Source organism: Protomyctophum bolini (genome assembly GCF_963924005.1).
Source record: "Protomyctophum bolini genome assembly, chromosome: 9".
Lineage (NCBI taxonomy): Eukaryota > Metazoa > Chordata > Actinopteri > Myctophiformes > Myctophidae > Protomyctophum > Protomyctophum bolini.
This window is the reverse complement of record NC_137870.1, coordinates 36687369-36702952: the sequence shown is the minus strand read 5'-3', so window position 1 is coordinate 36702952 and position 15584 is coordinate 36687369. Positions and strand designations below refer to the sequence as shown.

The window sequence follows — 15584 nt, the reverse complement described above, 5'->3', positions numbered from 1 at the left end:
AACAAAAACTATACTAGAGTTGAATGAACACCATTTAGTACTGATTTTGTGGTGTTGAATGTTTTTCTTTACTCTCCTTGATTAGAATGGACAAACCAGGGAATCAGGCTGTAAAATAGAAGAATGTTCATCTGGAAAAGTAATTACAGCATTTAAGACATGTATAGATAAACCAAAACCCACATGTTCAAATGGACGTCCACCAGTCAAGGTCTATGATGATGATGATGGCTGTTGTTTTCACCATGAATGTCAATGTAAGTTCATATCAATACTAGATTGTATCCTAAATCTACCAAGAAACGATATGTTCTGCTTCAATGTGACCTTTAATGCTTTATGTTATTATCCATCCAGGTGTCTGCGATGGCTGGGGAGATCGTCATCATATTACATTTGATGGACAATCTTACAACTTCCAAGCAAATTGCACATATGTTTTATTTAAAGAAATCGTTAAAAAATACAATCTGACTGTTCTTATTCAAAATGAGAATTGTTATGAAAATGTTCCATGTGACCGCTCCTTGATCGTACGCTACAAACGGCATGAAATTATTCTCACACAAAAAAGTGGAGAGGCGACTGAGAACAAGGTAAATAATATTACGGTGAACTGCTCTAAATATTTGTGGAATTACTCTAAATAGACAATGAACTACAACATTTCAATCTAATGAACCTTTTTCCCCCAGGTAATTGTCAATGGCAAGCGTGTAATCCCATTCTTCTTTAATGCTGACCTCATCATAGCAAGTACTGGAATTGAGATCCTGGTGTTAATCCCAGAGATTGAAGGCACTGTGAAGTTCAAAGGACCTCGGTATAGCATCAGACTGCCAAACTCCCGTTTCCAAAACAACACAGAGGGACAGTGTGGTGAGATACCGCTTGAATTACATTTGCGTTGAGGAACAGTGAGGGGGTCATGTGATGTGATAAATGTTATATTACTGGTAAACACATAAACATCTGTTCTCTCTGTGTTTCCCTCTCTCCACATGAACTGTCCTGACAGGCACATGTGACAACGACAAAACCAATGAATGCAGATTACCCGATGGTCAGATCATTACTGACTGTACTGAAATGGCTTATAAATGGCATGTCAGAGATAACATCACTGCCAATGCGACAAATACTTATTGTGAAAAGCCACCTCCTACAACCCCAACCCCCAGCACCACCCTACCGCCCCAATCGACCCCTACAGGCCCAACGCAACAATCGACCACTGCAGGCACCACACGTTTCGGCACCACTGAACGCCCTGCACTTAAATGCATGAAGACTGAAGTCTGTAAAGTCATCTTGGGCCCGTAAGAAGGAATCAATCATCATGCTAAATCGTATCTGTGTAATGTAAGTCACACACTAACACAAGTGTACTATATTTGCACATGCAGGGTTTTTAAGGACTGCCACAAAGTCATTTCACCAACACCATTCCATGACGCATGTCAGGATGATTGTTACAAGGAATTGATTGTGAACACCTGCAGTAGTTTGGAGGCGTACGCTGAAGAATGTGCAGAAAACAACATCTGTCTTGACTGGAGAAACCTTACATTTGGAATGTGTGGTATGAAGGTTTTGTTTATTTGTGTCTCATAACGTCATACATGTTCAGAGTTGTTAATAATAAGGATCAGACTAACTGTCTACATGTATCAGCTTGATTCTTAATCTGCTTCTTCTTGTTTCAGAATCTAAATGCCCCAAGGGCCAGATCTACAAGGCATGTGGTCCAACCTCTTCACGAGCAACATGTAATGGAAGGTACCTGCTGTAGTCATTATTTTAAGATTTATATTTTTAGCATTTTAAAGGAAAATATAAAGGGATGACATGCAGTAACGCACCTTGGGTTTGGATTTGAACGGGGTTCAGTGTTATGAAGCACTATAGCAACCGGTATATGAGCTACTAACCTCGCGTCACCAGGCTTTCCACCTCGGAGGAAACCTGGTCTGTGTTACAAAATTGCTGTGTGAACCGTTCTGGAGCGGATTATCTCGCTATGTCATGTTTCTACGTCATCAGGCAGGAACAATCATCTGGAACTTCCTTTCCCTCAAACAACAAAAGCTTTGAGGGAAAAGGACGTTCCGGACGATTGTTCCTGCCTGATGACTACAAAATAATACTACAACATGACATAGCGATATCATCCGCTCTCGACCGGATCATAAACCCGGCCATACATGGGGCCTTTTCTTGATTCTACAGGGTTTGATGAGGTCAGATTCAACATATGGAATGTAAGCACATGACGTAGAGATACTGTGTAATGATTTGCGGGATTTTTCAAAATCTGGAGGAGTAGTAGCAAAACATGTGTTATACAAAAGTCGGCCTCCTGGTGGCGCTATAACAGGCCGTTCAGGAAAATTAGGTTCATCGGGCATCTAGGGAGTGTGTGTGCAAAGTTTGGCATGGATCGGGCCAACGGTGCCGGAGATCAGCTGGTAACGGACGGACGGAGTGCAAAACATACTCTCTCCCAATACCTTCGGCCTGGTGGAGCCAATAATGCAGAGACCAAGGGGGATAGCACCCTATAGTGGCAGATGTCAGACTTGGTGATATTACATTAGTAGTTTTTATTCTCTGCTGTACACAACATTAAGTGATCTCCTGATGTTTGTATCATCTTTCTGTCATGTATTTCTTCTTCTTCTTAGATACAATGAAAAGAATGTGGCGAACAAGACACTAATTCCTGCATCTCGTGAAGGATGTTTCTGCCCTGAAGGAACTGTCTTGTTCAGTTCAAAGTCGGATGTCTGTGTTTCCAGCTGTAAGTCCAAATATTTACAAAATAGGATATGTTCTTGAAATTATTATTATTATTATTGCACAGTTAACTATTGAATGTACGCCTAAGGGCGCCTTACTGGTTATTATTATTATTATTATTATTATTATTATTACCCTTATTATTATTACAATTATTATAATAATTATTATTATTATAAGTGTTGTTTTCTCAATGAGATGAATCTAACCTTTGTATTCTATCAGGTTGTACTGGTCCGGACGGCAATCCTAAAGAGGTAGATGTTATGTGATTTTTACCTCTGTTTAAATATTGCTGCCATTGTTTAATAGTTTAGTAGTAATAGTAGACAGACAGACAGACAGACAGACAGACAGACAGAGACAAACAGACAGACAGACAGACAGACAGACAGTAATGGTGTATATTGAAAGCCTAGGTTTTGTTAGATCTTCTGTTGGTACTAACATTGTTTCTGATCAAGGTGGGTGACACATGGAAGAGTGATTGTAAGCAGTGTACTTGTGATGAAACCTCAAGTGTTGAGTGTGAGCCAGTGGCTTGTGCAACCCAAACATCTCCTCCTAGATGTGACAAAGATGGAGAGGTGCTGGTCAACGAAACCAAAGACTGCTGTCCAGTATCAAAATGTGGTGAGTCAACATAAAATAATAGAATTAAATTAGACAATCCTTTCCAGAGTCGTGGTGTAACCCACAGAGTATACAATACTACATTTCCAAATATAAATCTTCATTTGCTCAAAATAACATATTTGAATTCTATAAAAGCTGAAAATATTCCTGATGTGCTACAATGTTCTACTTTGATGGTAATCATATATACATGATCTTCCTTCACCCACAGAGTGTGATAAAACAAAGTGTTCAAATCGCACACAAAAGTGTTCAACAGGGTTTGAAATGACCGTAGAAGACTTACCCGACAAATGTTGTGACTCACACTGTAGTAAGTTATTTTATTTATTCTGTATTCTGATTCTGTAATTGTTATTTTCATTGATATGGACTTCGATGATGATTATGTCAGGAATGTGTGTGTTTGAATTCATTTTAAATATACACCATTATGCTTCTTCTCCAGAACCCAAAAAAGTTTGTGTCTACAATGACACTGAATACAAGGTAAGCTTTGATTTCGATTTGTGAACATTCCTAATCAAACATTTGCAATACAAATAAGCTACAGACAATGCTCATTGGAATAACTGTATTTTGATCCATTTAAATATCTGTCGGACAAATGTAATGAGCTTTCCATTCTGTCACAGACAGGTGTATCCATCCCATCCCAAGACATTTGCAAGAAATGCAATTGTAGTGAAAAAACGGATAACATCACATCTCTGAATGTTATCGAGTGTGAACCTATACAATGTGACACCAACTGTTCCCAGGTGAATGTGAATTTTTAATATTGTTGATGATGTCAGCCGCAATACCAATACATGTAATGAATGTTGTCAGGAGATACAACAGATATATTAAGTATTAAAAGGCATCATATTCATCTTCTTAATGATTTAATTGATTGTTGATCCCTAAAATATAACGTGCTGTGTTTCAAACAGGGCTTCAAGTATGAAAATGTGACAGGACAATGTTGTGGAACATGTAAAAAGAACAGCTGCACTGTTCTTCTACCAGACAACACATCTTATGTTATTGAGGTGAGTTCAATAGAAAACCATTTGAAAACACTTAGTTTTACTATAGTTTCCAACGGGTTGTTGTTGGAAATGTGTTTTATGTTCCATCAAACCATATCATGTCTTTTAAAATGTAATTAATTGCATCCTCTCACAGCCTTCACAAACCTGGTCTTCACCAAACGACAACTGTACAAAGTATGAATGCGTCGCAGACCAACTCACAGTCCTTGAACTCAAAACTGAATGTGCTGAATATGATCCCAGCAACTGCCTTCCAGTGAGTAGCCTATATCTGGATACTAGCTTCATAACGTTTTCTAATAAATGAATTTTGTATTTGTGAACGCTCAGGCTTTTCAGGAACATTGATCTTTCATCTGCAAGATTGAAGTGAAACGTGACGTTAGTCTCCATTACTTGTAGTAGTAAGAAGCTGTAGTCAGTTATCTGATGATTTCAATTTGTATAAAATGTGTATTACAGGGCACAGAAAAATTGGACAAGAAAGGCTGTTGCAAAACATGTAAGAATTCATTAACATTTGTTATGCTGTTTTTAACTGGTGTTTCCATTCATTTATAGTAGGCTACTACAGTAACATCATGTAACATTTTCTAAAATGTCTTATGTTTCTAATAACTGTGGCTTTGTAATGTGTATGCATAGACTTGTAAATGTAAGAGACTGTTATCAGTTATTGTATTCTTTCTCTTTGATAAATATTACCTTGTATGTGCAAACCAGGTACCAAGCGTGAAGACTGTGTACATAAGAATGAAACAACCATCCTGGAGGTTAAAAAGGGACGGCCTACAAGTCGACCCAGCGGTTCCAGTGAAACTCAAACTGTCACTGTTCCTACAAGTCAGTTCATCGGTTCCAAAGAAACTACAACTGTCGCTGTACCTACAACTCGGGGCATCGGTCCCGAAGGAACTAAAACTGTCCCTGTATCGACAGCTCAGTCCGTAGGTCCCGAAGGAACTAAAACTGCCGCTGTAACAACAGCTCAGCCCATTGGTCCTGAAGGAACTAAAACTGTCTCAGTACCGACAGCTCAGTCCGTAGGTCCCGAAGGAACTAAAACTGCCGCTGTAACTACACCTGAGCCCATCGGTCCAGAAGGAACTAAAACTGTCCCTGTACCGACAACTCAGTCCGTAGGTCCCGAAGGAACTAAAACATCCGCTGTAACTCCAGGTCAGTCCATCGGTCCCGGAGGAACTAAAACTTCCGCTGTAACTCCAGGTCAGCCCATCGGTCCCGAAGGAACTAAAACTGCCGCTGTAACTACAGCTGAGCCCATTGGTCCAGAAGGAACTAAAACTGTCCCTATACCGACTGCTCAGTCCGTAGGTCCCGAAGGAACTAAAACTGCCGCTGTAACTCCAGGTCAGCCTATCGGTTCCGAAGGAACTAAAACTGTCTCAGTACCGACAGCTCAGTCCGTAGGTCCCGAAGGAACTAAAACTGCCGCTGTAACTACAGCTGAGCCCATCGTTCCAGAAGAAACTAAAACTGTCCCTATACCGACTGCTGAGTCTGTAGGTCCCGAAGGAACTAAAACTGCCGCTGTAACTTCAGCTGAGCCCACTGGTCCCGAAGGGACTAAAACTGTCTCTGTACCGACAGCTCAGTCCGTAGGTCCCGAAGGAACTAAAACTTCCGCTGTAACTACAGCTGAGCCCATCGGTCCAGAAGGAACTAAAACTGTCCCTATACCGACAACTCTGTCCGTAGGTCCCGAAGGAACTAAAACTGCTGCTGTTACTACAGCTGAGCCCATCGGTCCCGGAGGAACAAAAACTGTCCCTATACCGACTGCTCAGTCCGTAGGTCCCGAAGAAACTAAAACTTCCGCTGTAACTACAGCTGAGCCCATCGGTCCAGAAGGAACTAAAACTGTCCCTATACCGACTGCTCAGTCCGTAGGTCCCGAAGGAACTAAAACTGCCGCTGTAACTCCAGGTCAGCCTATTGGTTCCGAAGGAACTAAAACTGTCTCAGTACCGACAGCTCTGTCCGTAGGTCCCGAAGGAACTAAAACTGCCGCTGTAACTACAGCTGAGCCCATCGGTCCCGAAGGAACTAAAACTGTCCTTGTACCGACAGCTCAGTCCGTAGGTCCCGAAGGAACTAAAACTGCAGCCGTAACTCCAGGTCAGCCCATCGGTCCCGGAGGAACTAAAACGGTCTCTGTACCGACAGCTCAGTCCGTAGGTCCCGAAGGAACTAAAACTTCCTCTGTAACTACATCTGAGCCCATCGGTCCCGAAGGAACTAAAACGGTCCCTGTAGTTGTACAGACATCTCAGACCATAGGTCCCAAAGGAGCTAAAACTGCTGCTGTAACTACAGCTGAGCCCGTTGGTCCCGAAGGAACTAAAACTGTCGCTGTACCTCAGTCTGTCGGATCCGAAAACACTGGAGCTGTCACTGTCACAAGGCCGCTCATTGGTTTCGAAGGCACACAAGCTGTCACTGAACCTACAGGTCGGTTCAGCGCTTCCACTGAAACCACAACTGTACCAGTTGGTCCTGAAACTCAAATTGTTGAATGCAGATCAACAGTTCCAGTTGAAATGACATCCTGCGGTGGTAGCTGTCCGACATACTCAATGTAAGATTTCCATCTATTCTATAGGATTTGGGATTGGGGTTTCATGGGAAATTATTTGAAATTCTTCTCAAGACAACATTGTCTGCATTTTCCCCTTTGCAAAATATGCCAACAAATGAAACCATGTCTACAATATTTGTTATTGATTCATAAAATCACCAAATTCCTCTTTCATTTAACATGCGATAGTAGTTTGAAGTCTTGACAAAGAAGGAAATCCCCAATTGAACTGCCCATTCAGAATACTCCTCAGTCTGTCCTTCCTTCATAGAATACATTTGAATTGATGTAAACAGACGCTGATAGATATCCCCTAGTAACTAAATCTGGTGCAAAGCATCTCTCCTGTTGATCCCTGCATGACAAAAATTAGCATATGCACAAACACATAACTTAACAGCACTTCTTTTTCCATTATATACACTATAGTCAGAGCAGGTTATACATTTGAGTGAGCAGTCGGACAATTTTCGTGCTTTTACTTGCTTTTATGTGTGTGTGTACGCATATGCTCCTAAAAGCATGTTTGTTGCAAAACACAGTTATGTATTTGTTTATTTCATTAAGACGGTACTTTCTACAATACATATTATATTAGTAATTGAAGTCCAATATTTGTATTCGTTGATTAACGGCTTCATTTCCAGCAACTCTACCACTAACGCTACCAACCATTGCCACTAACACTGTTCTTCTCCTCTTTCTAAAGGTATTCATCAAAGACAAATGGCTTAATGCACAAATGCACCTGTTGTCAGGAGATGGCCACCAGCACGAAGGAAGTAGAGTTGAAATGTGATGATGGCACGACAGAGATGTACTCTTACACTTTCATTGAAAAGTGTGGTTGTCGTGACCTCAAGTGTGAGGATTTAATTTCGGGCTAGGATAAACTTGTTTGCTCTGAAATGTAGCCTGGACTTTTCACAAAGCCATGACAGACAACATGGGACAGTGATTTGTTATTCCAGTCAATATGTCTACCTGTCAATTGAAACAACCAAAACCATCAACCATCAACAGTCGGAAACAATGTCATCATGATGTAGACGGGTCCCAATTCATTGTGAGGTGATTTACCTCATTTTGGTTTGGAGAAAAGTGTTTGATTAGTCTGGGTTGCTTCACAAAGACTTTTTCCATTTCCATTCTATCCTAATTTGTATTGTAACTAATCTCATAGCTTTTATTATTTGATTGATTTGAACAGTGATATGTCAATCTGAAGCAATCAATTAAAATTCTCACGCATGTCTGGTCGTTTTATTTGTGGTTCTTGGCTTATGACTGTGGGTCTAATTCAATGTGGAAATAGGCCTAAAATGAATGAATGGTTATTTTTCCATGTCTTATTGAAACACATTAATTGAAAAACATTTGAATTGATAATGTATTAATTATTATCTTAATGCATTACAACTCACTATAAATGTTTTTTCCAGTAAAGGGGAAAAGTATCATTATAATGCATCATCACAAAACACTAAACAAATAAATACAAAGATCCCTATTGCAGAACAAAACGTAGTAGCAAGGTAAACCTATAGTTATGACAGCACAAATCACAGGCAACATTACAGAATGACAACAGTTACAGAGTGGATGTTACAATATGTTACACCAGTAGTGGCTGGATGGTAACCACAAGGTCGCCAGTTCGAACCCGGGCTCCCCCAGAGTTAGGGCCGATTCATACTCCTATTTTACCGCTGTTTCGGCGCTGTAGTGCCGAAATGATTTCGGCTCGTCAGAACTGACAGCTGACTTTAGGACGGTACCCGCCCCCCCGAACCTCAAATTACGTCAAATTGTAGGCTCTACAGCGCCGAACCGACTTTTATTCGGCTCTAAAATAGGAGTATGAATCGGCCCTTAGTGTCGAAGTGTCCTTGAGCAAGACACTGAACCCCTAATTGCTCCCGATGTGCTGGTTGGTGCCTTGCATGGTTTCTGCCGCCATCGGTGTATGAATGTGTGTGTGAATGGGTGAATGTAATGCACAATCTATGTAAAGTGCCTTGGATAAAGGCGCTATATAAATGCACCATTTACAATTTACTCTATTACTAAATTATCTAAAAGATAATTCATAACTTTTTTCCATAGTTCTATAGTACATTGCAATAATAATGTCACAAAGTTCCACGGCCACTCACTGTCTTCACACACTGTTTGAGAACCACTGATCTAGATGCTGTTAAAATCTCACTCTTCACTATCTCATTCACATTGTCAATTTGTCATGCTTGTTATTGTGGAAATTTATATTATATCTACAAGCTCACAGCTTGCTATTTTCAGCTGAGTGCATCTGGAAAAAAGGATTATAATACTATTATGTATATACTACCGACCCATGCACAACCTTGTGTGATCCAAAGGTGAGTGAGCTACCGACTGAGGCCTACAGTAAAAGTACCTCAAAACAGCATGTCACAGCCTGGGCCGTGGCTCTACAGTCCAGGCACCTTGGCTGGCAATCCAGTCTGGCAGTGTGCCACAGGTTCAACTCCCGATCCAGACGGCCCTTACTGCATGTCACCCCCCCCCCCCCATCTCTCTCCCCATTTCCTGTCAGCCTGTCCCTCCATAAAAAATATAAAAATAAAAATAAAGGCGAAAGCCACAAAAGAAGAACATAAAAGAAAAAAACAGCATGTCACTGTATAGGCCAGTGATTTTCAACCCTTTTCATATATCAAGGTCCATTATTTATTGGGCTTTTGAGCCATGTACGGACAAACGATTTGATGAGATTTATCTTCTCAGACCCAAAATGTATAGAATATTTTATTGGATAATATTTTGTCCATAATTCCATGCTGTATTGATGTTGAGGTATACCATTATAGAGAGATAACGGGCAAAAGGTTGATCAAAACAACAATTATTCTACATTCTCGAATTGTGTAGATTTCTTGAAAGTTTTAGCCTAAGTAATGCTGATGTTTAACAATAATTGAACTATTGAGAGCTTAAAATGTGGTCTCATTTTACACCTAAAAGTTAAAGATCTAAAAAGGTTGGTTATACCACTCATAGAGGTTCCAACTCCATCATTTAGCTGGGGACCACCTGGAACCCCCCTCAAGGACCACTGGTTGAAAACCACTGCTTAGCTGTAGGATCTCAATGTGGGTTCTGGAGACCACCAGGGGTCCCCATATGGCTAAATTAATTAGGCCTATGTTTTTTTAGGACGTTTAGGGACATTTGGGTCCAGCGGTAGGCTAATGGGGGTCTGTGGCCTTATGCATAACAAAATGGAGGGTTCTTGATTTTGTGGATATTTTGTTGATTTACTTCATCAGAGGGGTTATAAAAAACGAATTCATATGTTTTTTGAGCCCCTCCTATATACAGGTTTAATGTTTATTTTTTGTTCAATGTTTGTTTTAAAAACGCCATTGGCAATGAAGGGGACATTTACATCATCTTGTCCCCAAACACAAACATTAAATGCCATTAACAAAAAAGATAATTTAATGTTTGAGTTGGCACCGTTTGTTTTACATCACAATAGGCAGCAGCTGGCTACATTACCTAAATCAACATAGACCATCACTTCACACGGGTGTGATTTTTTTTTAGAGTCACACAGCTCCTTCTCTTTAGTTGTTATTAATAATATTAAACTAAAGTGTGCTTTCTTATTTGTTTATTGTCCCGTTCCGGGGGGGCAATGTGGCAACATCCGAAATAGGGCCACCCAATCTTCAAAACAAAATAAAAATGCAAAACAAACAGTGAATCCACAAAATCATGGACGTTGTGTAAGTGTTATTATCAGACACTAGACACACCGCGGGCTCTTTAAATCCTCCGGTGTCTCCGCGCGCCTCCCCCCCCCCCCCCCCCCCCCCCCCCCCACACACACACACACACACACACAGACAAGCTCCGGTATTATTTGGCAGTAAAAAGTGTGAAATAAACATCTTATAATGTCACGTTACACATCATGGACGTCGAGTAGAGTTGCCATGTATTTCCAGGGAGTGAAACCAGTGCTGAGTGACATGTTGTCGACGTTGAAGGAGATGTTTTAACCTTCAGGACAAACTCCTGCGGATAATTACGTGTATTCTCCACAGGTGAGTTAGCTGTTGCCTGCTAGCCTACAGTTATCTTCTTTAATATAGCTTTAATATTTACCTGGAGCTCAGCTAAATGGGTGTGGTGTAGGCCTAGTGTTGCTTTTATAATTTTTACTTGGTAAAACAAAAACTAGTCAGGATAAAGTAGTCTACAGTAGGCTAGCCTTAAAACTAGGTTTATTTTTATAATGGGTTGAGAGAGTTGCAACACCCTCCATTGACAGGCAGCCCATTCATCCAAATAGAAAAGTCCAATGTGCTTGTATTAAACGACATTACACTCATCAAATTGCAGCTGTACGAAAAACTTGAATTATCCTCTCAAGTGTTTGTTTCACAAAAAACAAATGTTATGAGCTACTTTTGTTAAGAAATTCTGTGCAGGCCAGGTGATTACCACCTGTTTGAATTTGCACATGATGCAAAGAGGCAGCAGCATGATGCTTATAAGCTTCCTCACAAAAAAGAACGAACTAAAAATAATCGCCTGCACAGAATTTCTTGACAGAAAGTAGCTCACATAACATGTCACATATCTACAGTGGATTTTTATGAAACAAATATCCATTATATATACATCTAGTGTTGCAAATTGCAGCTATGGGGGTTCATTTTGTTTTTCTTTGAGGACTTATTGCATTGGTCATCATTCATCAATATTTATTTCAAGGCATACCCTATCCTAGCCCCTCTCGGAACCCTACATAAAGCTTTTATGAAATTTGATTGTCGCTTAATCAAAGTGTCAGAAACTTTACTACATTTGGGTTCTGCTTGCGGGGCTAACCCTATCCCATACCCAGAATTATAGGTGCTGCTGTTTAGGTGTGTAGGGAAAAGAAACATGTTTATTATTCTACTATTTATTGTATTTGTTTGTTGAAATGAAAAGCATAGTTACTTTTTCAAGGCCTGCAAACAATGACAAAAATGGTACCGGCTAGTGGGTTGTTGTGAGTTGTGACAGTGTAGACTAGAGTGTATATATCACTTTGGTTCTCAAACGTTTTCATGTCAAGGACCCCCACGTTCATGTGTGTTTGGCTGCCGACCCTATAGCCATGCAGCAGAACCCCATCTGAAAAGGTTTTGTGCCGGAGACCCCCACACAAGATTTGTGTTAAGAACATAAAATAAATCACATTTTATTATACATTTTTGATATAGCAGACCTACAAGTTCATCACAACATATCATTATGTGGCACGTTGTGACTTGTGAGCTTATAGATGTATTTTCAAAAGGCCGATCTATGGGGTTATAGTGGTTAACCCGTTTAGGCCTGAGATCAGATTAAAGAAATGTCTTCTACATCTGAAAAAGCTATGTTTCTATGTTAGTCGTTCTTTGATTTTTCAAAAATAGCAGACCTACAAGCTCGTAGCGCGCCACTCGTAGGGCGCCACTCGGTGCTAACACCAAAAGGGGTTCCCTCCCACGTTGAATGCTATATTACACATTTTGCTGCCTGAGACCCCCTGGAACCTCGTCAAGGGGGCCCACTTTGAGAACCACAGCTGTACATTATAATGTCTTTCTTTCTTTCTTTCTTTCTTTCTTTCTTTCTCTGCAGGGAGGACACCTCGCTTGCTCTGAATGGGATGGCCAGTGTGTGGAAGTCCCCCCCCCCCCCCCCCCCCCCCACACACACACACACACACACACACACACACACACACACACACACCATACCAATCTCAGCTTCCTCTCGGTCCTGTGGAGTCCATTCTCCTGTACATGCTGTGAATGCTGGACCCTAAAGCCTGACCTACAGAAGTCCACTGTGCTACACCAGAATGCTACAGGGTGTGCGTGCGCTATACTGAACATCAACCAAGATGAACATACATGACGTGTTACCAACCCAAAAGCATCCATCTGTAGGGGATGGATGGGGGGCCACCAAGGGCAGGCTGAGTGAGAAGATGGCAGCCGCCTGGGAGGGAGAATGAGGCTGGTCGGTCACTGCCATCGACACCGGGAGCTCCCAACAAACAGGACAGGAAAGCAGTGGAGAGCTGGCCAGATGTATGGAGGATGACGATGATGACTGGAGTTGACACTGGCCTGGAGGGCTCATGCGAGGATGAACTAGAGAGGAAGGCTCGATCTCTAATCCATGGTGGGTTCCAAACTTTGACCGTGGTCGTCATTTACACAACTGATGAAATCAAGACAACTCAAGGTACGAACATTTTTTTTCTCTCTCTCTCTCTCTCTCTCTCTCTCTCTCTGCTGCTGCTTCTTGTGTTTTAAGCTGTGTATACACTTCACGCTGTTGTACTTTTGCTGTCATTTTGGGACCCCAATTTGGTGGCAATGAAATTAATGAAACATGTTCAGTGACTGTTTCTGGCTCTGGGATTGAAGACTGGTGTGGATCTGCAGTCTGTGTTGTGGCCTGTGGGTGGTGTTGAAGATACTGATTGTGACATAGTGGCTTTATTGGTTCATGACTGGCTTGGTATAGGCCCTTAATTAATTTCTTTCTTTCTTTCTTTCTTTCTTTCTTTCTTTCTTTCTTTCTTTCTTTCTTTCTTTCTTTCTTCTTGTGTTGTATGCTGTGTATACGAATGTGATGCTTGTTGTTCTTATCGTTTGTATAAACTTTTAAACTTGTTGCGTTGAGGGCAGCCATTGTTGTTTTGAAAGTACTGCAGCATGAAATGTTACGTTACGTCACCATATACACATGAACCAATCTGCTGCTGCTTTTCACTGTTGACAGCCGTTGAAACGCAGTCACTGATCATTTTCTGATTTCTCCAGCTTCCGCATACTCTCTGCCAATGAGCCCGATTCCAGACTCATATGCGGGGAGGAATCTTCAATGAATCCCCGCTATGAGGCTGGCCAAGCCAGTCTACCCGGGACCTAGCCTAAGATTTAGACTCTCGTAGAGGTATTTTTCGATTCTGACGTCTGCTCTCTACGAGAGTCTAAGTGATCATTACTCATGGTGTTTAAATGTTTGGCTTGCGGACATATAATCCCTCTTAACATGTACGTGCATATGCTAAATCTAAGGTGCTTACGTTGCTGCTAAAGGGGAGGACACGCGCACACACACACACACACACACACACACACACACACACACACACACACACACACACACACACACACACACACACACACACACACACACACACACACACACATTTTAGATCTTTATTTTAATCCACAAATTACAATTAATTTCCTTAATTATTTTAAAGGAATCAAATGGATAAGGAATCAAATGCGTTGACAGTTCATGTTCACTTAAAGATACACATGGCACCTCCTCCTCCACACAGACAAACTGCCTATAACAGCCGAAACAGAACAGTATTTGCTCTTTGTCATGCCAGCTATTCTTAGGCCACTCATGGTCAGTTTATGCACATGCCCAGGCTTCCGAATACCAGTATGGCAAATCTAAAACGATACCCCAGGTTTGTTATAATTCCAAGTAATGGTTGGTACTTAGAATGTTTATCTTGGCCCAGGCGGTGGCGTAACCATCTGGGCACCCGACTGGCAATCCAGTCGCAGTGTGCCGCGGGTTCGACTCCTGAGCCCGACACGGCCTTTACTGCATGTCTTCCCCCATCTCTCTCCCGTGTCCTGTCAGCCCCTTCAAAAACCAATAAAGGGCGTAAGAAAAAAAAAAATAATAATAATAATAATAATAATGTTTATCTTGGAATGCCTGGTCCATGTACAAATCAAAGATACAGCCCACCTCCAGAATCAGGACCTCCTTGTGACTGGTGTCAGCAAAAACACACGGCATCCAAGGCTAGTCTTGCATTGCCAGACTGTTGCCTCTCGCAATGCTTCCGTCATACAGTCTGGATGATCATGAGTAAAATATAAAGCGGAAGTGAAGCCTCCTCCCCAACTCTGTTTCGTCTTTACAGTCATGCAAATTTATCCTAATATAAATGGAAATTAAAAAATAAGCTATAAAATATGCGATTGTGGAAGGTGCAGTTCCAGACATTCTGAGATTGTGGAATAGTTGTCTGGCCACACGAGACTAATCCAAGGCTTTAGCCAGGCTGTGGCATCCTGTTCAGAACCATTTCTGACAGGTTGGTTTTGCATGCCTATATATCCACCTGTTTGATAACCGTCACCACCCACTGACCTTCCATCGACACACCCAGAACACTCCTCCTGCTATTTGTTCTTTTTTAATATCCTGCATTTGTATTTGCTCTTGCTTTGTGAGCCCATATCGACTGAGTTAATTCAGAGTTCATCAGTTGCTTATGAAAGTGAAAAGGAGCTAAATAATTCAAGAAGAATCATGATGGAGAAAGTAAAGCTGCTATATCTGCAATACTCTGTAGCTCCAGATGATTCCTGTGCTTTTGATCCCAATCCAACCCTTGATGCTGAGTGCTTTGATTGATTGAAATATTTATT

General features: G+C 41.3%; 1 protein-coding gene across 1 annotated transcript in view; it reads left to right on the top strand.

Moving 5' to 3' along the window:
- LOC308321848 (mucin-2-like) overlaps positions 1–11169 on the top strand; it is a gene marked incomplete at both ends in the record, with an annotated part of 32052 nt that extends 20883 nt beyond the window's left edge. Inside the window, one exon of the mRNA XM_080772939.1 lies at positions 11166–11169. Within this exon, the coding sequence (XP_080629065.1) occupies positions 11166–11169 (4 nt within the window). The remainder of the gene's footprint in view (positions 1–11165) is intronic.
- Between the last annotated feature and the right edge of the window lie 4415 nt (positions 11170–15584).